General features: G+C 46.1%; 5 protein-coding genes and 1 long non-coding RNA gene across 13 annotated transcripts; 3 read left to right on the top strand and 3 right to left on the bottom strand.

Moving 5' to 3' along the window:
* The first annotated feature begins 4012 nt into the window (after nt 1-4012).
* LOC147966527 (uncharacterized) lies at nt 4013-4754 on the top strand. Its single transcript, XM_087530862.1, has 2 exons — nt 4013-4562; nt 4650-4754. Exons 1-2 carry the CDS (start codon nt 4200-4202, stop codon nt 4752-4754), a joined length of 468 nt encoding a protein of 155 aa, XP_087386988.1. The 5' UTR covers nt 4013-4199.
* A 1572-nt stretch (nt 4755-6326) lies between these two features.
* Nucleotides 6327-7762, top strand: LOC147966526 (uncharacterized). The gene is made up of 4 exons (XR_015608968.1): nt 6327-6446; nt 6528-6900; nt 7010-7114; nt 7382-7762. It is a non-coding gene; the product is annotated as an uncharacterized LOC147966526 (long non-coding RNA).
* A 21-nt stretch (nt 7763-7783) lies between these two features.
* On the top strand, nt 7784-11380 carry LOC125516999 (poly [ADP-ribose] polymerase 2-A-like). The gene is made up of 10 exons (XM_048682237.2): nt 7784-7991; nt 8059-8108; nt 8398-8460; nt 8539-8619; nt 8822-8932; nt 9037-9112; nt 9203-9345; nt 9474-9547; nt 9769-9874; nt 9999-11380. The coding sequence occupies exons 1-10, from the start codon at nt 7901-7903 to the stop codon at nt 10089-10091; spliced, it is 888 nt and encodes a 295-aa protein (XP_048538194.2). The 5' UTR covers nt 7784-7900; the 3' UTR covers nt 10092-11380.
* A 135-nt stretch (nt 11381-11515) lies between these two features.
* On the bottom strand, nt 11516-18744 carry LOC125515246 (uncharacterized). 8 transcript variants are annotated; one of them, XM_087528930.1, is made up of 15 exons: nt 15946-18744; nt 15590-15697; nt 14781-14926; nt 14518-14659; nt 14328-14420; nt 13899-13962; nt 13670-13774; nt 13431-13594; nt 13273-13330; nt 13061-13190; nt 12823-12881; nt 12631-12670; nt 12442-12533; nt 12281-12350; nt 11516-12174 (listed from the first exon to the last, which is right to left on the bottom strand). In XM_087528930.1, the coding sequence occupies exon 1, from the start codon at nt 18517-18519 to the stop codon at nt 15994-15996; it is 2526 nt and encodes an 841-aa protein (XP_087385056.1). In that variant the 5' UTR covers nt 18520-18744; the 3' UTR covers nt 11516-12174; nt 12281-12350; nt 12442-12533; nt 12631-12670; nt 12823-12881; nt 13061-13190; nt 13273-13330; nt 13431-13594; nt 13670-13774; nt 13899-13962; nt 14328-14420; nt 14518-14659; nt 14781-14926; nt 15590-15697; nt 15946-15993. The 8 variants fall into 8 exon arrangements, with proteins under 8 accessions (XP_087385056.1, XP_087385060.1, XP_087385058.1 ...); XM_087528934.1 differs by lacking the exon at nt 14781-14926 and having other exon boundaries at nt 11516-11818; nt 11936-12174; XM_087528932.1 differs by lacking the exon at nt 14781-14926 and having other exon boundaries at nt 11516-11818; nt 11963-12174.
* On the bottom strand, nt 11992-15850 carry LOC147966525 (uncharacterized). The gene is made up of 15 exons (XM_087530861.1): nt 15836-15850; nt 15590-15697; nt 14887-14943; nt 14328-14420; nt 13983-13998; nt 13856-13863; nt 13670-13771; nt 13431-13528; nt 13273-13330; nt 13056-13190; nt 12951-12955; nt 12631-12670; nt 12442-12533; nt 12281-12350; nt 11992-12174 (listed from the first exon to the last, which is right to left on the bottom strand). The coding sequence occupies exons 1-15, from the start codon at nt 15848-15850 to the stop codon at nt 11992-11994; spliced, it is 1080 nt and encodes a 359-aa protein (XP_087386987.1).
* A 2682-nt stretch (nt 18745-21426) lies between the features above and the next one.
* Nucleotides 21427-24266, bottom strand: RID2 (S-adenosyl-L-methionine-dependent methyltransferases superfamily protein). Its single transcript, XM_048680680.2, has 9 exons — nt 24058-24266; nt 23884-23959; nt 23668-23751; nt 23517-23572; nt 22980-23036; nt 22836-22885; nt 22606-22758; nt 22369-22510; nt 21427-21865 (listed from the first exon to the last, which is right to left on the bottom strand). Exons 1-9 carry the CDS (start codon nt 24151-24153, stop codon nt 21698-21700), a joined length of 882 nt encoding a protein of 293 aa, XP_048536637.1. The 5' UTR covers nt 24154-24266; the 3' UTR covers nt 21427-21697.
* Between the last annotated feature and the right edge of the window lie 122 nt (nt 24267-24388).

The raw sequence follows: 24388 nt of genomic DNA, 5'->3' as shown, positions 1-24388 counted from the left end.
GCTATGCCCATGGCTCGCGCTCATGTATTGCGTGAAGGTTGAAAAAGTTTGAGATTATTTGAGTATGAAACAATTGCTTGGCTTGTCATCGGGGGTATAAAAGTTGGGAACATCTTTGTGTGACGAAAATGAAGCATAGCCTAACTATATGATTTTGTAGGGATGAACTTCCTTTGGCCATGTTATTTTGAGATGACATAATTGTTTGATTAGTATGCTTGAAGTATTATCATTTTTATGTCAATATGAACTTTTGTCTTGAACCTTTCGGATCTGAATATTCATACCATGATTAAGAAGATTTACATTGAAATTATGCCAAAGTATCACTCCGCATCAAAAATTCTCTTTTTATCATTTACCTACTTGAGGACGAGCAGGAATTAAGCTTGGGGATGCCTGATACGTCTCCAACGTATCTATAATTTTTGATTGCTCCATGCTACTTTATCTACTGTTTTGGACTATATTGGGCTTTATTTTCCACTTTTATATTATTTTTGGGATTAACCTATTAACCGGAGGCCCAGCCCAGAATTGCTGTTTTTTTGCCTATTTCAATATTTCGAGGAAACAGAATATCAAACGGAGTCCAAACGGAATGAAACCTTCAGGAACGTGATCTTCTCACCGAACGTGATCCAGGAGACTTGGACCCTACTCCAAGAAGTTTCCGGGGAGGTCACGAGGGTGGAGGGTGCCCCCCTTGGGCGCGCCCTCCTGCCTCGTGGGCCCCTCAGAGCTCCACCGACGTGCTCCTTCCGCCTATATATCTCCATATACCCTAAAAACATCAGAGAGCAACATAGATCGGGAGTTCCGCCGCCAGAAGCCTCCGTAGCCACCGAAAGCCAATCTAGACCCGTTCCGGCACCCTGCCGGAGGGGGCAATCCCTCTCCGGTGTCCATCTTCATCATCCCGGTGCTCTCCATGACGAGGAGGGAGTAGTTCTCCCTCGGGGCTGAGGGTATGTACCAGTAGCTATGTGTTTGATCTCTCTCTCTCTTGTGTTCTTGAGATGATACAATCTTGATGTATCGCGAGCTTTGCTATTATATTTGGATCCTATGATGTTTCTTCCCCCCTCTACTCTCTTGTAATGAACTGAGTTTCCCCTTTGAAGTTATCTTATCGGATTGAGTCTTTAAAGATTTGAGAACACTTGATGTATGTCTTGCCGTGGATATCTGTGGTGACAATGGGATATCACGTGATTCACTTGATGTATGTTTTGGTGATCAACTTGCGGGTTCCACCCATGAACCTATGCATAGGGGTTGGCACACGTTTTCGTCGTGATTCTCCGGTAGAACTTTGGGGCACTCTTTGAGGTCCTTTGTGTTGGTTGAATAGATGAATATGAGATTGTGTGACGCATATCGTATAATCATACCCACGGATACTTGAGGTGACATTGGAGTATCTAGGTGACATTAGGGTTTTGGTTGATGTGTGTCTTAAGGTGTTATTCTAGTACGAACTCTAGGGCTGTTTGTGACACTTATAGGAATAGCCCAACGAATTGATTGGAAAGAATAACTTTGAGGTGGTTTCGTACCCTACCATAATCTCTTCGTTCGTTCTCCGCTATTAGTGACTTTGGAGTGACTCTTTGTTGCATGTTGAGGGATAGTTATGTGATCCAATTATGTTAGTATTGCTGAGGGAACTTACACTAGCGAAAGCATGAACCCTAGGCCTTGTTTACCATCATTGCAATAACGTTTACGCTCACTTTTATCACTTGCTACCTTGCTGTTTTTATTATTTCAGATTTCAAAAACCATTATCTACTATCCATATTGCACTTGTATCACCATCTCTTCGCCGAACTAGTGCACCTATACAATTTACCATTGTATTGGGTGTGTTGGGGACACAAGAGACTCTTTATTATTTGGTTGCAGGGTTGCTTGAGAGAGACCATCTTCATCCTACGCCTCCTACGGATTGATAAACCTTAGGTCATCCACTTGAGGGAAATTTGCTACTGTCCTACAAACCTCTGCACTTGGAGGCCCAACAACGTCTACAAGAAGGTTGTGTAGTAGACATCACCCCTCATGTCTCCCTTGTAGAAGCAATCCATGGCCTTCATGAAATCTACCTTTATGATGCTCCAACACGTGGCATAGAATCGGCCCGTGACCCATCCGACCCCGGCGCCTTATCCGGTGGCATATCCTTAATCACGCTTTTCACTTCCTCCATAATGAAGAGCTCCTCCAACTGTGATAGGTCTAGATGTGGCAGATCTAGCTCATGGAGATTTAGAGTGTAGCTCCATGGCTCCACGGTGCCAAAAGCCCTGCCGTAGTGCGTATATCCACCGCCGACGCCACCTCTTCCTGGCCTGAGTAAATGCTTCCGTTGTATTTCACCGATCTGAGGACATTCTTTCTCTGCCTGTGGATCGCTTGTTGATGGAAAAGCCTCGTGCTCCCATCTCCTTCCCGGAGCTGCAGTAGCCTGGAGCATTGCCTTGCGATAGTTCTCTCTAAGGAGCACAGTCCTAGCAGCTTCCTCTCAAGGCATCGCCTCAAATCACGCTCCGCATTTGATAGCTGCCTCGACTCCATGGTGATGTCCAGTTGCTTTATCACCTTCAACGCAATAGAGTTGCTTTATCACGTCCCGTTGCGCCTACATATTGAAAAAAACAAAATGACCCTTGAACAAAGAAACTTCTCTGCGGGCGGACCCCACCCATGCTGGTCTGAAGGAAAGTTTGCCCTCGAATCTGACTGGCGTGCAACCAGCAGAATCTCTTTTCAAACCAATCGATCTACTTCCATTATCCCGACCCTTGCTTGTTATTACCGAAAAAGGGTTTCCCCCCGCTTTGTATTTCAAAGCAACCAACACCAATACAAGGATCGCTGAGGCGAATAGCACATCAAGCCCAAAAGAAAAAAAAAGAAGAAACAAATGCCAACAACGGCAACTCGACAAAGCGCGGATGACCCGCCACCGCTACGCCCTCCAGAAACAAACCACCACAACCCGAGGCTCCGAACCGCCGCGTACCAAGCAGCACCTCCAAGAAAGAATGCGACGCCGACGACGCTGCTGCCCGGACATGTCCTAGAGTTTCCCCGGCACGCGGAGGGGGGTGGGGGATGGATATCACCGACACCCTCCAGGAAGGAATGGTGGCACCCACAGGTGTCACCGCATCGGAGCCGAAGAACCGGCAAGGATTTCTCCCGCACTCCACCCCCACCGCCCAACGGACCGTAGCCGACCAGCCAGACTGCCGCCCACCACCATGCGTCGTCGCGGTTGCGCCCCCACCCACACCGCCTCACTGCGGACACCAACACGAGGCCAAGAGGACCGGAGAGAAGCGCCCCACGGAGGGAGAAGCAACACCGAAGCCGAACGAGAGGGAACCACCTCCACCGCCGTCGTGCGGGAGGCCAAAACCTCCGGCACAGTCGCGGTAGCCGTCCGGACGTGGCAGCAGGGCATTGCCAGGCCACCCCTGGCCCGGCCAGGCCCGAAACGGGCCCGCTAAGCCCCGCCGCCACACTGCAGCAAGCCGGCGATGGCGCCGCCAGCACCCTGCCGCTCTTCGCCTCTCCCCGCCTCCTGGAGGACGCGCCGTAGCCGCACCCCACCGTGATAGAGGCCAGCAAGGGCTGTGGGTGTAACAATGGTATTGATGTCCTCATCACACCGCCAGCCCGCCCGGGCTCAGATGGGGCCCGAAGGGCCCAGATCTGGGCCGAGCAAGCGCCGCCAGACCGCGCCGCCGCTCTACCCCGCCGCCAACGGCGACGCCACCACCCAGCCATCCGCCCGCGCAGCGCCAGGACCCCGCCGCCACACGCCGGACCGCCGCCGCCTAGGGACACCCCCCATCCCGCTCCGTCCCGCGCCAGAGGAGAGCCGAGAGGGGAATTGCGAGGGGGCCGCCGCCGCCAGCGTCGCCCGGGCCAGGCCCGGCGGCGAGCGCCGACGACGGCGGCGGGGAGGGAAGGAGGGGGGGGGGGGGGGGGCTGGAGAAGAGGGTCACGGCGCGGCCAGTCGCCCGCGGGGGCGACGGCGGTCGTGGGCGCCCCTTCTAGTTTGTGTCCCTTGCTTGCTATTTTGAGCATGCTATTTTCAAGAGATCAAGTGCATCCATCCGCAGATTCTGCCTGCCAGCCGGCCCCCGCAGTTCTGTCTGATACGTAGGTCTGCGCGAAGCTCAGCGATGGCCGCCCATCTCCATGCCGTCCTGCGCGCCACGCTCGGCTGCCGCCTGGCTCTGCACCCCCGCGTCGGCACCGGCACCGGCACCAACTTCTTCACACTGCACACAGGGAGGCCCAAGCCCCCTCCTCCCCCTCTTCATCATGACCGTGCCAGCTTCTTCGTGCCGGCGCGGGGGCTCGTGGCGAGAGCGAGCAAGAAGAAGGACGCTGCTGCTGCCGCCATTGCAGCGAAAGGTGGCAACGATGCGAAGAAGGCCGACGCTGCGGCGGCGAAGATGGTGACGGCCACGAAGAAGGGAGCGGCGGTGCTGGACCCGCAAATCCCCGACCACATGAAGGAGTCCTGGCACGTCCTGCAAGTGGTACGCATACTACTGTTAGTTGGGTTCAGAGCAGAAACACGTACGCCGTAGGGCATTGGTAACATATGCTATTTTTGTTGCGCACAGGGTAAAGATCTACGACGCCACCTTGAACCAGACCAACGTCGGGGGCAACAACAACAAGTTCTTCATCATCCAGGCATTAGGTTTGTTTCTCCTCCTGCCATTTAATTACTACCTCCTTGTGTGTGTTCTTTTCCTTGAAAATTATACTATTTCTCAATCGATCGATTCAGAAATAGCTCTTCCAATATTTGTGCTAGATGTTCTTTTAGTTGCGACTGAGGCGCAAGTCCACGACACACACACACACACACACACACACACACACACACACACACACACAACATCTAGTACCTTACTGCTATATATCTTCTCAAAACATTCATACGGCATACATCGAATTTTCCCAATTAAGGTTCCTGTGCTCAGTTTATGAGTGATCACTAATAGTAGCATTACATAAAACACCTAACTGATGTGTGTTCACTGTAGAATCTGATGGTGGTGCAAGCTGGATGGTCTACTGGAGATATGGGAGAGTAGGCCACCAAGGCCGGAGCGAGCTGCGCGGTCCCATGACACGGGACCAAGCGGTCGATCTATTTGAATTCAAATTTAAGGATAAAACCGGCAATGATTGGTCCTATCGCAAGAAACTCAGCTGCCGCCCAGAGTACTACACCTGGCTTGAAATGGACTATGGTAAAGGTGACGACGAAACGGTAAGGCTTGCCTCAAGTTTTCACTAGTGATAACTCAAAATTTTGCACCTTTCTAGTTTTAACGCTTTGGTCTTGTAAAAAAAATTCAGGGTAAGACTCAGAAGAAATACTCCGTTGCCGATCAGATAAGAGAGACAAAGCTTGAGACTCAGACTGCACGTTTCATATCCGTGATCTGCGATATTAGCATGATGAAGCAGCAAATGATGGAAATTGGTAGGTTGTTCGATTGACGTTGCTCTTTGAACGCATTAGAGCATCATAATAATAGCCTATTTGCAGTATGCACATGGATTCGGTGAGCCCGGTAGATCCTATAATGTGTGTGTTAAAACTACACGGATTAATTTTATGAAAGAATATATACTAAAACAAGGGTCTGAACATAGTTCATGGCCAAAGAGGCAAATACTGACGATCTAGAGGGACGGAGCTCCCATGTAGCCACTGGTGTCAAATGACACCAGTGCCTCTGTCTTTTGAGCTAATAAGTATTAACAAAAATACATCTGACCCCAGCCTAAAAATTCCATTGACCCCAGCCCATCAGCAGAGCAGTTAATCCCTAAAGCCTTGGCCCATAACATCCATGAGGTTATAAAAAAAATCAACAGCCTGCGGCAGCAAACAATGACATAAGGCCAGGCTCAATGCGTACACACGTCTCTATGTATATCAATTAATCGATGTACACTACTCGGCTGTCGTACGCCTGTATCTGTACGCGAACAGACGGACGCCCTCGTCTCTTCGCCTCCTCATCTCGATCCCTAATTCCGCCGCCGCCGCAGCGAATCAGCGACGAACGACGGGTGAACTCGACGCCATTTCATCGGGTGAATGTTGACATCGGCCGACCGTCCGTCAGTGCATAATCTTTAATTTGCAAGTGTTGGCTCCTCCCATCCCAGGTAATCTGCACCCTCTCTAGATTGTCTACAATTCTACATGTGCTTTGATTTTTTCTCATGATGGCTATTGGCTAGGTAACTTTTTGAGTTTCTTTTCTTTGATTTGCCAAGGACCAGAAGGATATGGATAATTTTTTTGTTGAAAGGGAAACGACCAACACCAGATAGTAATGTGGCAGGGACTTCAAGGCCAGTTAGACCAAGACAAGATCTTGCATCAAATATTGGTACTACTCCTCCGCCTCTGGCAGAAATTAATTTAGATGCACTTCCTCATGATCCAGCTGATCTTGCTAATATTTTCATAGATGAATATTGGTCATGAACTTTGGATTTTCATAGACAATGTCCGAGCGGACCAAAGATTTGCCAATTTGGATGGCATTGCTGATCTTGCTAAAGTGTTGGTGGAAACTAAATTGCATCTTGCTTTTCCTTTGGTGTATCAACTTCTCAAGTTGGTGCTAATTTTGTGAGTTGCCACAGCGTCAGTGGAGAAATGCTGTTCGGCAATGAATATCGTCAAGAGTGTTTTGCAAAACAAAATGGGTGATGAGTTCATGAGTGATAGCCTGATTTGCTATGTGGAGAAAGACATATTTTCTACAATAACAAACGATGATGTAATTGATATATTTAAGAATTAAGAAGATGAAAGATCCAGAAGGGAAGTTATAAAATGTGAGTCTTCGTATCACTTTATTTTTTCCTTAATGATACTTATTTTCTGCATTATTTGTTTCTTACTATTGTTGTAAATATAATATGTTCTTTTGTTCATCCTTTTCAGAAAGTTACAAATGAAACGTTCCAAAGTCATCTTTTTGCCTATTATTTCCGGAATATGTAAAGAAGTGTTACTTTATGACTTCGCTCAGCCAATACTCGCTACTCGGTATGATTTTTTTGATGTAACAATAATATCACCAGCTCGTTCCATATTGTTGCTCTTTATATCGCTCTCGGCCATTATCCATGTTGTTGCACTACTATAATTTCTGCTAGAGGTTTAGTGTGGGCAGCAGTTGACACCAGTGCCCATTTTTTCTAGCTTCGTCCCTGCGATCTACTCAAATACAGGAGTATTGTTTTTAAAGTAGATTTCTATTGATTATTCATGAAGCATATGCTTTTACTAATCCATTCATCTTTGACTAACTAGGTTATAATGCTGAAAAACTTCCTCTTGGAAAGATAAGCAAATCTACAATACGTAAGGTGAGCTTTTCTTTGTTAGGGATTATCAATTCAGCATGGACACAAGATTACATGTTGAATAACAATATGCATAAACAACTTGGACCTAATTATCTCCCAAGGTAGCCAAAAAAACTTACATAAGGTTGCATTTTATCATACTTTCAAGTAAATGACTTAAAACCTGTAAAAAATTAAATGACTTAAATACATTATGCACTCTAAAAGATCTATTGGGTGCACATCCAGTCTTGCATGCAGTAAAAGCGTATCTTTCTCCAAACTTTCCACAGGGTTATTCTATTTTGAAGCGGATCTCTAGTGCTCTTCCAAAGGCTGACCCGATACAGCTGGAAGAATTGACTGGGTGAGTCATAATTTCCTTTTTACTTTCATAAATAGCGTAACGAAGCATGATGATAGTTGTGGAATGCATAATGGCATCCACCATCAGTGTTACACTTGTACTTTCTGACCTTTGAATATGTTGAAACTTACGAATATTCCTGTACAACCACTTGGCTTCAGGGAATTCTACACTGTGATTCCTCACGACTTTGGTTTCAAAAAGATGCGTAAGTTTCAAACTTCCTGCTTGGTTCATTCTACAGTCAGGATCTTCTAACAAAATTTATCTCGCAGGTGAATTTATCATTGACACTCCTGAGAAACTGAAAGCTAAGCTGGAGATGGTAATAGGCCACTATCTTTTGCTTTATTATAGCTTTGATCTATTATGAGATCTTGTATGCATTAATTTTCAAGGATAATTTAGAACATTGGTTCTTCTGAAGAGATTCAGAACCAGAGCCTCTTTTGGCCCTTTGTAAATATGTACCTGCCATTCTTATCAAAGTTTGAAATGAATTGTAACTTAATATTAGTACATTTTTTCAAGAACACTCATATTCATAATTTGAAATTTCATGTACTAATTCCAGCTTCATATCTAATATCACCACTTGTTCTGCTCTTTCGAAGGTTGAAGCCCTTGGTGAGATTGAGATTGCGACCAGGCTTCTGGAAGACAATCAAAGCGATCGGGTAAGACATTTGTAAAGAAATATGATGCGCACACATGAACACTCTGGATTTATAAGTTCGTTTCATTTTGCCATCTAGGACGATCCTTTGTATGCTCGATACAAGCAGCTTCATTGTGACTTTACACCTCTGGAAGTTGATTCGGAAGAATACTCCATGGTAATATTTCTACCAAGAATCTAGGCCTTTATAACAACTTCATTATGGGAAATGGGAATACCATTTATTTTCTTCATTAAAAAGATGTCAAATTCTTATGATCAAGAACTGACTTGGCATGGTTGGATGAGTTATGTTCCACTCTTCTTCACTTACGCGATTTTCATGACTTTTACATTGTATGAACATTTCTGCTGTCCAGATAAAAACATATTTGACGAACACGCATGCCAAAAGGCAATCCGGTTATACGGTCAACATCGAGCAGGTATTTAAGGTGACAAGGCAGGACGAAACAGAGCGGTTTCAGAAGGTAAGTGGATCTTCCTAATCAGCTATGTGGCACCCAAAAAAAAAAACTGCAGTACTTACTGCAATGAAATTGTCAAATGACTGACTCTGAAAGTGTTCTCGCAGTTCATCGGCGCTGGGAACAGGATGCTTCTATGGCATGGTTCTCGGTTGACCAACTGGACCAGGATATTTTCTCGGGGTACTATACACTGGAAACATCAAACTAATGTTGGGTCTGACTAGATAGGACAATGCTAGTTTTAAGTTCAACACTGATCTTTTCTCCCAGGTTTGCGAATTGCTCCTCCTGAAGCGCCTAGCACCGGCTACATGTTTGGGAAAGGGGTTTACTTTGCTGACATGTTCTCCAAGAGTGCAAACTACTGCTATCCTTCACAAGCATCTAGATCTGGAGTGCTGCTTCTATGCGAGGTCTGTTTTGCCAAGCTATCAAATGTTCACCACATACCTTTACATGAAGTGCTGTAGTCTCCGCTCAAGTGTGTTTTTCTCCATTTATGGTGTCATATTGAGTTGTTTGCTGTAACTTACCATCTCAGGTTGCGCTAGGCGAGATGAACGAGCTACTAGATGGCGATATAAATGCTAATAACCTGCCCGAGGGTAAACTAAGGTCGGGTGGTGATGCACTGATGCAAGCCCTTTCTATAAAAGCCCTACACCCACTTACTGATTCAAAAGTAACCCTGAACCTATCATTCTCTTGAACTATATGTTGTTTTGATATGGTGTTGGCGGCGGCAGCAGCAGCAGCAGTAGACTAGTAGTAGCAGTTGTTGTAAACAACACAAAGAGTAAATACTTATCATTGCAAAATTATATATGTTGGTGCAGCACGAAGGGGGTTGGGAAGACGGCACCAGACATGGCAGAATCCAAGATCACCGATGACGGCGTGGTTGTTCCGCTCGCGAAACCTAAGAAGGCGTCCCGCGATAACGTATGCGCGGTCCAATTCAACCCTTTATGGTTTTTCAGGCTTTTCTGCCTATTGATTTCCTGTTTGTGTGCTTTGCGCGCCATCTTGCCGTTCTCTTTCTAATACAACAAGGCATGCATTGCAGGGCGTCCTTTACTACAACGAGTACATAGTGTACAACTTGGACCAGATCAGGATGCGGTATGTCCTCCATGTTTCCTTCAACTACAAACAGTAGTAGATGGTCTCGTGCCGAGGGTGAACAAGTGCCAAGATCCCGGTATCTCCTTTGCGGAATCCAATTTCCCATGGCACATTATTAGCAGCAAATTAATGTGGAGGAAATTGGAGTTTTGGTCCAGTTTGTGGAGAAAGTTTGAATATCTCAAGGTAGCATTAGGCAGTGCAGATTCTTAGGGAGATCAAGTATTAGCATGTTTCCACATAATAATACTCTGTTATCTGTAATATTAGTGATATAAGTATTTCTGGTTTTGCTCTTCCTTTTTATGCGTGCAGTCAGGTTACAATTTACACAAACAAGATGAAACCAATCATGTCAATCATGTTGTATTGCAAACATGATAGCATTGTCACATATATATAAGCTTAATATGAGAAAATATATAGAGCAGATCACTCTTGCTGCTTGTGACAAGCTACAACAAAATCACGGGCAAACAACACTTGTCAGGAGCATCAGGAGAGAGCATCTCCAGCACTCACCTCCTACCTAAGTTCAAACTCTACTTTGGAGACGGGAAACAAAAGCACGCCTGGCGCCATCTGGAGTAGCGGCTGTGGTTTAATATTTGCCTGAGCAAACGGAGGCGGTGGCGGTGGCGGCGACGGCGACTTTGGAAACACGGCATGATGACCATGGCCTGGGCCCCGGTGGCTTCAGTTGCACAACACGCTGTCTGCCGTCACATACTCTGAGGTATGGCGGTCTTGGAGTGACCATGGCTGCAGAGGAGCTTCAAGTGGAAGAGGGGGCAAGGCGGATGAACAGAAGGGCAATTCAGCCTTTTGCATTTTGGCTGATGGAAATGATAAACGTGATGTTTTAGTTCTGTACTTGGCAGCAAATCAGCTGTTCGGAGTCAGGGTGTTATAGTGTAGATAAGCAGCATTGTTTTTTTTTTTTGAGAAACCGATAAGCAGCATTGTTAGGACCTAACCAGTACTCGGGCCTGTCAGTGAACCTACACATGGGCCTGTCCATGCAAGAAACCATCACAACTACAAGTAAGTAACCCGAAGCAGACAACAAGCTCTCCATCCAGTAGATAAGGAAACAGGCACCCGGCTCTCACCTACTCCCTAACCTGTTCTTCCTCTCGCCAGAAATTCCCCGATTCGTCTAGTCCAATTTGTATCGCTACTAAATCAAATCAGCCACTGCTACAAATCGTGTGAGAGAATACTAGATCAAGTATCTTACATCCAATTTCCCATGGCACATTATTAGCAACAAATAAATGTGAAGGAAATTGGAGTTCTGGTCCAGTTTGTGGAGAGAATTTGAATATCTCAAGGTAGCATTAGGCAGTGCAGACCCTTATGGAGATCAAGTATTATCTTGTTTCTGCCTAATATTGTACTCTAATAAAAGTGGTATATTTCTGTGGTTTTCACTTCTTTTTTATGCGCGCAGTCAGGTTACAAATTTACACAGACAACATGAAACCAACCATGTCATCATAGGGTAGTATTACAAAAATAGAGCAGCTCACTCTTGCTGCTTCTGACAAGCTACAACAAAACCACAGGCAAACAACACTTGTCAGCAGCATCGGGAGAGAGTAGCTCCAGCACTCACCTCCGACCAGAGGCTCCCTTGTCACCATCGTGGTCACTGTCAGTGTTGTCACCATCGTGGCCCTGATGTTTTTCGATGGCAATTCCAGTCACGCAAGGATAGCAAATTCCGGTGACACGCGGCAAGTTTCTGTCAAAAATAAACTGAAGCGCGAAAGTTGTCATCCTCACGTAACTAAACTTGCCATGTGCCCATACCTGACGTGTGGCACTTAAAAGGGTCCCTAAGCCCAAATGATAAGTGCCACAGATAAACTCTACCTTCAAGATGGGGAAACAAAAGCACACCTGGCACCATCTTGTGTGGTGGATGTGATTTAATCTTGGCAGAGCAAACGGAGGCGGTGGCGTTGAGTTTGGAAACAAGGCACGATGACCATGGCCTGAAGCCCCGGTGGCTTCAGTTGCACAACATGGTGGCTGCTGCTCCATGTAGAACTTTGTCCTTTTTTGGAAGATTTCACGTCCTTCTTGCGCTTCCTCTTCCTCTTGCTCGCGTTCTGCAAATCGGAGAGGGAAAAAGGGTTCAGGTCCATTGAGTTAGTGTTTGCTTCTAGTTCAACAGCTACATGAAACCGCCCGTACGAAACATAAAGACGTACATACCTCCGCCACCATGTCGCTGAAGTCTTCCTTCTGGTTCCGTAGCTTCTCCTCCTCCCGGGCTTCTTCGTACCTGTTTCATAGTTTTAGAGGGAAGGTGTTAATGTTTCAACTCGTGGATTGACAGGCAAGGCTTGACAGACGCGATGGAGAAGTGCTCTTACTTGGCTGCCAGAACATCGTCCATAACTTCGAGCTCCTCAGGATGTATGGTGACATCCACTTTTTCAGACTTTTGATTCTTGAGAAGATCAACCTGCAAACGAGAACCACAAAGATGTGTCAATGAATCATCAGAGCATGCACGCTATGGGAATACTTGTATACTTGGTGCAAGGAATGTAAAAGCTCACCCTTTTAACCCCAGCTTTATCCTGTGCCCCAACCACATACCTGCAAAAACAGCAAGATGCAAAATGAGTTCTCCATATGATTGAAACAGGAATCCATCAGAGATTATATATAATGAGTTCTCCGTATGGTTGAAACAGAAATCCATCGGAAAAATATTGTAGAGATGACTAGGTTGTATTAGAGTTGCATACGTATGGCTTGACCCATAGAGGGTTCAAGGTGAGATTTTCTCCTCCTTCTGCTCAAGAACCTTCAGATGAAAAAGAACAAATTGTTGGTTATGAACTGCAATAAGCCAACTAAAGCTCCATAACAATACTTGGCCTGAAATGCCACAAAACTGAAGCTATTAACAGAACAAGAAGAGGCGTCATAACATAGTTCCTTAGAGAAGAACCTAAGCTAGTCATCAAATAATTATTACAGAACCTTGACATGGTGTAGACAGACTGCATGCAGCTTCCATGTCTTCATCTTCCATTAGTTCCTCTTCCTCTTCCTCCTCTTCCTCTTCCTCCTCCAAGTCTCCCCAATGCTTGCTGCGGTCAACAGATTCCTCCTGGAATACAATGCACCACAACAGTCAGCTGACTGGTAGAGCTGCAGTTCAATTTCAAGGAAAATTAGGCAATCAAACATACATCATAAGTAGGTTCATCCAGCTGTAGGATACCAAAAACATCTCCGTAGAGGTCCATGCTTTTAGCCAAAACAAATAAGTAGAACAGAAAAAAAATCATTACAGAAGCCGCATTTAACTACAGCCGAGCCCACGAAAACCATATTTGTTGTAAATTACCTCATCCACAGGAGGCTTTCCCCTTTCCCCTTTCCCCATTCCCCAGGCCGGTAACCAAAAGTAGCACCAGGAGGAATTGGGGCATTCAGACTAGGAATCTTCAGTGAAGGATAAGAGGGAGCAGGACCATATCTCGGCCAAAATTATTTGATGTCAGTTGATAGCTGGCCAATAAAAAGAGATCAGTCAACCAGAAGACCAGCTGCCTGGAGTTTTTTTCTTCTTAAAAAGAACAATACCTGCATGTTTATAAGCCATGGGGGCGGTGCACCTTCTGGCATACCAAGTGCTTCTTTAAGTTCTCGGGACAGCATACCTGGCTTCATTTCCCTAAGTTTGACCTGCTGAGTTCATACATGTATTATGCTCGGTGAGCCAGGTTTGAGAACACAGACATATGGATTTTCCAAACAATTATCAGTTACCTCTCTTTCTGACATTAAGAAGAGAGCGAAGCAAAAGAAGTACCTCAAATTATTTCCTTCGTAGTAAAGGTCACCATGACTAGTCAATTTTGGTTTCCGTGTAAAACCTGCACACAAACAAAATTACGGTGAGGCTTGCTTTCCTGCACATTCAGAAGTTCACTCATGTCTAAAATTTGAACATATAGAAGAAACACATCGTACTTATCAGCTATGATATTTTCACACATGTACATCAGCAGTATTAGTGCCTAAGTGGCAGGTAACAGAACACCTGGCAAACCAGATATGCATGTAGAGAAGTATATCACAAGGAGAAAACGCAGGCATGTGTTATTCATCACCTAAGTAAAATCAGCTGGAAAATAAATAGTGCTCTATATCCATCTTGCCCATTATGGAGAAAACACAAATATATATGGCATGTGCTTCTATGTGCAACTCGGATTGGCCTCAACAGGAATTAACTGACCTGATAATCTATATCCATCTTGCCCATTTTTGGCTGCATACGCTCCCGCTGCTTCTGCTTCAACTTTTTGCTATCCTCTTTCTCGATATATGCCTGAAAATGCATTTGGAAAGCTACTTACAATTTGTCCGTCTTGCCCATTTGTGGAATAAAAATTAAAGTGCCAATAAAACAAAACTCCCAAAGTTACCAAGTTGACAAGGGAGAAACAATGTCTCCATAGCATTGCTACAAAGGACCAAGATATTAAGATACTGTCTTATTTTTTCTATTCCACTTGCAGCAATGAAGTCAGGAAGTTGGAATGGTTGTTTTTCGATACCTTTCTTGCCCTGAAAGAAATAACATGGTGATGTAAAATCTATTCGACAAGATGTAGATAATATGAAGCAAAGCATAATTTCATGTTTTGAAGATATAAAAAAGTTGCAAAGGCCTGGACAAATGATATACTTGTATAAGCAAGCAAAGGAGGGCCGAGGATCAAGATCCTAGATGGACCTAAATGTCTTTCAAGGGAATGCCTAGCATGAATCAACTAGATCAAACACTCAAGTACAGTACCACCAAGACCTTGCTCCCAGGAAATTGCAGCATCCCTGCAAGAATTATATATCTGTATAAGAGGGAGGGGAAAAACCTTATCAACTTTATGTTCCCTCCCCCCTTCGAATAACACCCACCCAGGCACTGCCATAACACTTTGTAATGAGTTACACTAGCTTATGCATGCTGGACCGAACAGTCGCGGTTATGGGCTTACACTTTTCAATGATGCAAGGACAAAACCCAAGTGTGCTCGGCATTAAGTGAATTTGGGCCTGGCATGGTCTGTCCCTTGGCCCTTGTGTTGTTTCTCTTTCCTGCTCTGCATAGCTTTTTTGGTCTTGTTTGGTTTTCTGTCTGTTTTTGGTCGGCTTGTATCTGGTTGTTGTAATCATGGTGCTCTATTTTACAAGTGAGTTATTTTTAATACAAAATGAGACGCATTTAGATGCAGGCCCATGGGAAAAACAAACTTCTGTAACAATACATGAAAGCATGCAGTATTAGTTAGATGACAGATATTAATTGAGGGAGATGCTCCAACACTTTTACAAGTGGAGTTCAAAGAAACTGGTAAATCTGTTTGCATCTGCCTACCAACTCCACTACTAACAACACTATTTTCTGATTGTGCAGTTTATTTCTCAGAGGTGCATCCAAGTACTCGTTACGAAATTATGCATAACAAGATTATTCATGGTACATGTATAACAAACCTGCAAGAATTTCCTCTTTTGAGACCAGTGCCTTGGGACAGGTACTGTGTTCCTGTAAGACTTCAGATAGACAAGTAACTTGGGTTCTGATGCAGTCGCATCCCAAACCTGGCAGGAAGAGCATAATTGCATCAGTTGAAGCTAATTCATAATCAACTTTACACTGCTAATAGCAATGAGTTAAAGAAGATGGCACACAACAAAGCGTGTATAAAGAAGATGTCTGCAAAGCGTATATAAACATACTGCATGTAAGAGCATTACACCTCAAAACATTAAGCACTAAGCACATGAATGGATATCATAATCATATTTTCCAGGCTTCCAGTAAATTCATGACTTGTAAAATATATTACCTCGCTGACGAGATTTCAGTGGATATAACTGCAGCGAAATCATACATGTCACTTATACTGCCTTTCCCTCAAGGTTTTCTGATTTAATACAGAAAAGGCCAGTACATGTGGTTTTATTCCCCTGTCTACCATTTCTTCAAAAAGATCTTGTGCCTTCTCTATTTCGCCCTGGCTGCAATATCCACATATCAGAGCTGCGTATACATGTTGATCAGGAGTCAGCCCTTTCTGCAACACTTCATCAAATTCTCCCCGGGCTTTCTCAAAATCACCGGCTTTGCAGTACCCATCTATCAATACGGTGTAAAAGGGTACATCAGGTTCGATTTCCATTTTTTTCATAGAGCTGAGCAACCTGTTCTGCTTTGTTCTAAGAACATAGATCCTTCTCTCCTTACTAACGCCCTGCCAGCACCGCTGCAGGTACTCTTTTAGGTGACCATCCAGTAGCATGGTATATGCAATTACGTCAGGCTTAATACCTAAACTTGTCATCTGATCAAACAATTTGCAAGCTTCTTCCATCTGGCCAACCTTGCAGTAACCATTCATTAGTACAGTGTAGACAATAACATCAACAGAAAGTCCTCGCTGAACCATATCATGAAACCACAAGAGAGCATTGTGCATATCTCCTGTCTGACAATAGGCTGATATGAGTTTAGTATATGAAATTACATCAGGAATAACATTATTTTCTAACATCATGCTGCAAACTGTTGAAGCTCCCTGGGCATTTCCATCCCTACAAAGGTCATTCATCAACTTTGAACATGCGAAACGATCCACAAATTTTCCTTGCTTAGCAACCCTAAGAAAAAGTATGTAAGCATGATCTGTCCAGCCTGAATGCAAATAGCCACAAACCATTGAACTGTACATTACTTCGATGCGTTCGATTCCTTTCTCTTCTACTATATAAAATAACACCTCTGCTTCACTAAGGTTGCCACTTCTGCAAAACCCATCAATTATTATACCATAAGTGAGTGAATTAGGCTCTAACCCTCGATCCGCCATATGGTCTAGAAGGTCAAACACCTCCGTAACAAGACCATTCTTGCAAAATCCACTGGCCAATATGTTATATGTAACTACGTCTGGCTTTACATTGGCCTTCAGCATCACTTCAAATGCTTGACGTGCATTTGGTACATCTCCCTTCAAGCAATAACCCTTGATCACGCATGTATAGTGAACTCTGTCAGGTGTCAGACGCTCAGCCTTCATTTCTCTCAGTAGCTTAACCGCCTCATCCATGTTCCCATCCTTGCAATAAGCATCCATAGCAATGTTATACAGAACGCCATCTAGATGGAGTCCCGAATCTCTGAGTTTCTGGAAATGCTCTGTAACTTGAGATGTCATGCCTAACTTCATAAAGCATTGTAGAAGATAACTCGCAATGTGGCAGTTTGTTTCGAAACCATGGGATACCATGGCTTGATAATGGTCCAACACCTTGAGTAGGTTGCCCGCTTTGCCATAACTCCGAATGAGATAGCTATAACCATATATATCTGGTGTGAGCCCTTGTCTGGTCTTGTTCTCCAAGAGCATTTCAGCCTCCTGCAGTCTCATTTCCTTGCATAGCCCATCCATTACTGTGTTATAAGCCATGTCCTCAACTTGAATCCCCTCTCTGTTGATCTCTTGCAGAATCGCATAAGCCAAATCAACCTTTCCGCAATCACACAGACCAGTTATAAATGATGAGTATGCAATTACATCTGGTTTCACCCCCATTTCAATCATCTCAACCCACATTTGGAATGCTTTGTCTGCCTTCTTTTCTCGAAAGAGAGACCTAGTGATGAGGACTAACGCGTGAGCATCCAAAGTCAATCCAAATTCCTTGATTTGATCATAAGCCGATACAACAACCTCCGAGTCACCGCCCTCGGCTGCAAATTTGAGAAGTATGTTGCAAGTCCAAGCTGCCGGGACGATTCCAAGCCTGCAGAGGTCACCAAACAGCCCTATTGTGTCCTGTGCACTGCAACAAGTGGTGCATGTTTTGATCAAGCAGTCTGTCGCAAACAAGAGAGCATACGAAGTAGTGCACGTACTTCTGAGCTGATCCATGAGCGGCACGATCTCAGGGCCGCCGCCGCCGCCATCGGCCGGCGAGAGGATGTCACTGAACAAGGAGAACAGAATCCTCCCCTGGCCCTTATGTGACAGGACGCGGATGATCTCGGCGTAGGTGGCAAGGTCATGGTGAAAGCCGATGCTCTCGGTGTCCTTGAAGTAGGCGAACGCGATGGCAGGCTTCCTCTCCAGGCGCTGGAGCGTCCTGACGACCCCGGCAGAGCTCAGGCTCGGAGCAGAGCTCCTCCTCCGGGGATTCTCGCCGGGAGCGCAGCCCCTTCTCCAGATAACCTCACGGGGAGGAGCGCAGCTGGGCCTCTCCTCGCCGCTGGAGGTGGAGTCGTCGTCCGGCTGGTGCGCCCAGGCGGCGAGCACGGAGAGGCGGCGGCGGCAGCGGCGAGGGGGTGGGGACGGTTGCGCCGCGGGCGGGGCCCGGGCGTGCCTGCAGCACTCGGCGACGCATTTGCGGCGCCACATGAGCATGGGGATCTAAGCGGCGCGCATCGTGGAGTGGGATTGAGCAGGAGGGTCGCCGGACGGAGGCGACCTAGCTCGCACCTCGAGGCTCGGCGGCCAGAGACCGCGGGCGGGGCGGGGACGGCAGGAGCGCGCCGCGCGATGGCCCAGGGAGGAAGGGCGGGACGGAGGCGGCCGCGGGGGAGTTTGGGGGGTGGGGGGAGGGGAGGGGAGGGGATTGGGTCGTCGGCGGCGACGACAAATGAACGGAACGGAACGGCACGGCGGCGGGGCGGAACGTGGGGCTAGGGCTTTGGGGAGATTTTAGACAGTCTTTTTTTCCACCACCAATTCATCCATTCGTTATGTAGTTAACCCCCCAAAAATGAAATTTGTCATGCTAAATGTATCCTACGTGTTCATTTTGGTCGAAATCGTTTGGAAGCAAGGTCGTGACGATTAAAATTTGTGCCCCCCTCGATGACACCACTTGTAGATCCGGCGATGAGGAGGGGTCTTTGACCGCGCTCCCCAGGAGACATGACTACATATATTGAATTCCGGTGTCCTCTTCAACTCAGACCATGGACTTCATTGGACAAATTCATCTCACCCGGTGAACATCTTTCAAATTTTTCACACAGGCCGACTCCTCAGCTCGTAGACATCTTTGACAAGCCCCAAGATGTCGTTTGGGGCGAGCGGTTTTCACGTCAACATGCGATCAACAAGCGGAGGTAGCGACCTGGCAAGGAGTAGGCGTGGGAGGGCTAGGTCTGTCTGGATTTGGTTGTGGTGTCTCGTTGGTAGGCTTTCGAATGTGTGGTGTATGTGGCTTGGGATGTGGATCCGGGCGAAAGTCTTGTCTCCGGTCATTACCAGAGTCGACGATGATGATGCTTTTCGGTGTTGTTTCCTTCTTGTTGGCGTTGTCAAGGTGATACGTCTAGCCACAATCTTTTGCGGCTTCATGGGAAACTCTAGATTTGTGTGCTCGGGCATTGGTGGCTCACGGGGGGCAGCAGTGGGGAACCTTGGACAATGGGCAAAAACTTGTCCAGCAATATCGCGTGAGTGAAGAAGAGCAATGCCGCTTGTAAAGCTCTTTCGTCGAGTACACGATCATGATAGGACTCAAGGAAGAAGCCCTGGCTTACTCCGTGCTAGCAGCATTGTTTTCTTTCCATATTTGTTCAGGATTTTTTTTTCCATCTGTGGGCCTAGTGAGAAAGGTGAAACACATGGTGTCTACATCGGTTTTTCCTCTTCTTATCTCCTAGTGGACGTGTGACATCCCATCTCAAAGCCACGCGCGGGCGGCTTGCCGTGGTCCCTCATTCCCTCCACCTTCCTCACTCCTCCAATACAGCATCACCTTCTTTGCCCACCATCTATTGTCGTCCTCCACTATGGAGTGTTTGAGGGTAGTTTATTTGCGCGGAGATCGGGTCAACAACCGGAGACCAGGAGGAGGGAAGCGGGAGGTTACTCACCCAGGCAGCGGGTGACGCTCCCATTCTTCCAACATCATGGGAAGGAGTTATGCGCTCGCCGCGGTGAGAGGCATCGGCGTCCACTCATGTAAGGGGGGTCGTGTGGTACATTTTGCATCTTTAGTCCCAATCAGTAGTTCGATGCAATTTCCATGGTTTTATTAGGTCGGGCTTCAGTGGGAGTGTCATCAAGTAGGGATGCGAGGAGATAGTAGTAGTGTACTGTATACGATAGAGAATCTAGTATGCGGTACTAGATATAGGTCAGGGGTTACATCGGAGGAGGTGTAGGGGGGAGCTATGCTCGGTAGGATGGCTAGGGGTGAGGTATAGGGGGGGGGAGGTATGTCCGACGTGACGACCAGATGGTGGGGCTAAGGGGTGTGTGCTATGCCCGGCAGGGCGGCCGCCGGAGGTGGTTTTTTTTGGGGGGGGGGGGTGTCTAGCTCGATAGCCGGCTCGCAGAGGCAGCAGGGGGGATCTATGTGTCTTAGGAAAATTGCCAATAGGGGAGTTGTGTGTTTAAAACTTAAAATCCCTAAAAAAATCCCTCCAGAAATTACTTCGGAAAAAAAATCCCTACAAGCAAGCTATGCACCAAAGGAATACAAGAAGTATTTCATACTTCAGTATATACAAGAAGGGAAGGATAAATAATAAATACCCACTTGGAAGCCCCACACCACAAATTCAACTATTTTCGGTTCTTGCAAGGGCAACTAATTGAACACATAAAAGGTGTTTTCTTTTTATGCGACAATGTGCATTATGAGCAATGTATGATATATATTATGATGTCACTACTTAAAGTTTATTAGACATCAGAAGATTAAAATGGTTAGCATTGTGGTAAATGATGATCCCTGATGTGTTCGATGTTGTGCTGATGATGAGGTTGTCTCGATCTGAATCTCTCACGAACGAGGTTAGTTAGATGGATTTGCATACATGGTACACCGAGTCATTTCTTTCTTGAAACGGGTGCAAAAGAAGAGAATTGCCCAGGTAATTAACGAAAAACCGAGAGAGACCGCCACAAACCGCAGAATGACACACACAACATACTCCACACACAATACCACAGCGAAGAGGCCTCAACGAGGTAGCACACTGACGTCATTGTCACCACTTCTCCCTCGAGCAAGCATCATCACAAACACATCTCCATGAGCAAGGACTCCGAATTCACCGCAGGCGAGTGCCGACCCGACCCATGTTGTAGAGGATGCGCAAAGTACCATGAAGGTCAAGCGCAGCGCGGCATCATAGCTCTGATTGTGACGTATACCATGCATGATTTTGTATTCCATGGAAAACAGCCCGTCCATACAATGTAATACACAGAAACAGAAATTTTTATGTTGCGCTTGTTTTTGCGCCTAGTGCGCAGTCTAAGAAAATAATCTCCAAACCATTTTGTTTCAACATCTACACCACATGCTTACAAATAACCAAGGGTATATCATCGCGATTACTGCAAGATACAAAATTGTGCATACTTTCACAAATCAATGCAAACATAAAACAACCAACAATGTCATCATTACATATATCCTCACAAACATGACACTACTAGCATTTGCCAAAACTGCTGCACATCTTAAGAATAGCTCTCGGTGGTATACAATGGAAGCACGATACAGCCAACTCTTCAGACATAAACACTCTTGCTGCTTCTGACAAGCTAAGCTAAATGACTGCTGAAAACCGACTTAGAAGCGGGTTTTCCGCTTCCGCCCTGTGTATTTCGTGTCGGCGGGGACGTCGCGGCCTCTTTTCCTCATCTGCTCCTTTTTCCTCAGCAGCCAATCCTTGCCCCTGCCGTTCTTCTTGTTCACCTTCTGCCTCTTGTTCGACCTGTTCCGTCCATATGTGCCAACCTGCATTGGAAAAATCACATTATTACCATGTATCACTGCCAATAGAGCACCAAGGCTTCATCACATGGGAGGACAATCAACGATGGACTATTAAGTGAGAGAACAGAATAAGATAAGTATGATGCAAGTTGATTCTTGATCAAGCACAGACAGTTAGCTCATTCCGTTCAAGATAGCAACAGTTTTCAGATAAAGTAAACATCTGGAAATTATTGGGTAGAACTGAAGATGCTAGCAGTTGACACAGGGAATATTACACAGACAGGTAGAAAGATCACCTTAAAAATAACAAACATTTCCATCCCATAATAAGAGAGTAATGGCCTATTTGGTCATGTCATTAACAACATTTCTTATGCAACTGGTTTGTGTACACAGCAACTGGGTCACATATAGTTCCATTGATCAAGGTGGAATGAAGCAGTAGACAAAACACAGAGATTAAAGGCAATCAAGCTCAAAATGTATAAACAGGAAACATATCTTGTTAAGAGTGAGCTTACTGTTTGGTCATCGTTGCTCTCATCATCATCACCGTCATCATCACTGCTGCACATCTCACCGTTTTCACCTTTCCCCTTTGGAAGAGATGCGACAGAAGATGTACCACAAGTGAGGACAAGGTAGGACTTCTTTGCTTTCGAACTGTCAGAGGAAAGGCATCCACATAAGTCCACGGCAGACAAGAAATCCATAAGAGCGTTCATACAACCATGGCTCCGAGGCAATGAAATCCTTACCTATGAGGCCAGTCAATAACCACTCCACCAGCAAATCCAGCTTTCATGGCAAAAGACACGAGCATTTCGGTTTGTTTCACATTATCAGCATAAAACTGTAGAACAGCCCTTGCTCCCCTTGCTAAGCATCTATATAGTGATCCAAAGAAAGCCCTGGAAATTATGCACATCAAGGTTAAGAATTGGTTGCAGATAACCCAAGGGATACGTTACAAAATAGTTTCACGTACTTTAACCGCAATCTTGGTTCATGAGAAGACTTGTCCGCATTGCATAACCACTGCACAACATTGTCAACAAAGGGCATAGTTATGAACAAATCACTAAACACGACAAGCTAGTTGCAGAAACAAAACAAAAACTTGAAGAATCACCTGGACTGCTGAAATACTAATTGCACCATCCATAACTCCTGGGCGCAAGCCTAAGCCCTGGAAGATGCGTTATTATAACATATCAGCTCAAGTAACAGCAAACTGTGGTTGCACAGATGTGAAAAGGTCGACGCAGATGTATGAAGCGAAGATTGGAAATCATGGTAATTTCTTAATCTTCATAGGAACTTCGGTTCAGCATGTGCAATAGAAGATACCATTCGGCAACCATACAATTATTCTAGAGAAAAAGGCAGTACTGAAATGTTCAGGTTCTTTGGATTCATACTCATATCTTCCCACCAGACATAGGTTCGAAGGCCCATTTACTTTTACAGCGTCAATCAGGTCTGACCTCGAGATCATGTTGAACACAAGTCATGCACATTATTATCATTAGCAAGGATACCTTCTAACAGTTAATAACACATAAAACTCAACTATAACAAGAAGAATTGCATAGGACAAGCTGTGACCCAAACATAGCATCTGGAACAAAAATTCTCGGCTAATCCAATGCCGTAGCAGGCATTTTACCTCGCCCATGTCTGCAAGCAGGAGGTCTCCCTCCGTCTCCCGCTCCAAAGCAACATCTGCAAGGGGGAAACAAAACTGAAGCTCTCAAACAGAAACCTAAGTGACACACCAACATGTCCATAAGAGCAACAAACAAAGGCGAGTTCCTCACCAAGCATGGACTGTGAGATATCGCAGCCGATCCAGTGGTGCCCGTGCTCCGTCAGCGTCTCACCGCTAAGCCCGGAGCCGCACCCTGCGATTCACAGCACACAGGACCACGATTGTAAACGCCAGCAATTCACCAAGACACATGGTTTCTCTGTCTAAGCAACAGAGAATCGAGTAGTTCTATGGTACTGTGGGTGAGCGTATAGAGGAAGCTCACCGATGTCGAGCAGCATCTTGGGGACGCCGTCGTCCGGGAGCGCCAGCAGCTCCAGCGCCCTCTCGGAGATCCTCGCCTGCGAAGACGAAGAAGAAGGAGATAACCCGGGTCAGCCTCACCAGGAACCGAGCTCCCCACACAACACGCGACGAGAGGGGGGCTTGGGTTGCTTGCCTGGATTTCGATGATGCGGGAGGAGGTGGTGTACTTGCGCGCCTCCGACTCGTTGTAGAATATCTCCGGCGGGGCCTGCACCTCCGGCCGCGGCATCTCGCCCCCTCTCTCCTCCGCCGCCGGTGAGCTCGCTCCTGTGCCCGCGCGCCGCCGCCGCCGCTTCTGCGAGGGTTCTGTTCTCTCGGGGGTGGAGGAGGAGGGAGGAGGTCTCCACTCCCCACCTCTTTTACGGGCCCCTAACGGGCCACGGGCTCTCGGCCCACTTCCCACGGGCCCCTCAGCCCACGGCCCGCATAACAACGGAGCCCTCCCCTCTATAAAATCTCCCACC

The sequence above is a fragment of the Triticum urartu genome, chromosome 6A (genome assembly GCF_056163025.1).
Source record: "Triticum urartu cultivar PI428250 chromosome 6A, HENAU_Tu73, whole genome shotgun sequence".
Taxonomy (NCBI): domain Eukaryota; kingdom Viridiplantae; phylum Streptophyta; class Magnoliopsida; order Poales; family Poaceae; genus Triticum; species Triticum urartu.
This window is presented reverse-complemented; position numbering and strand designations above follow the sequence as displayed.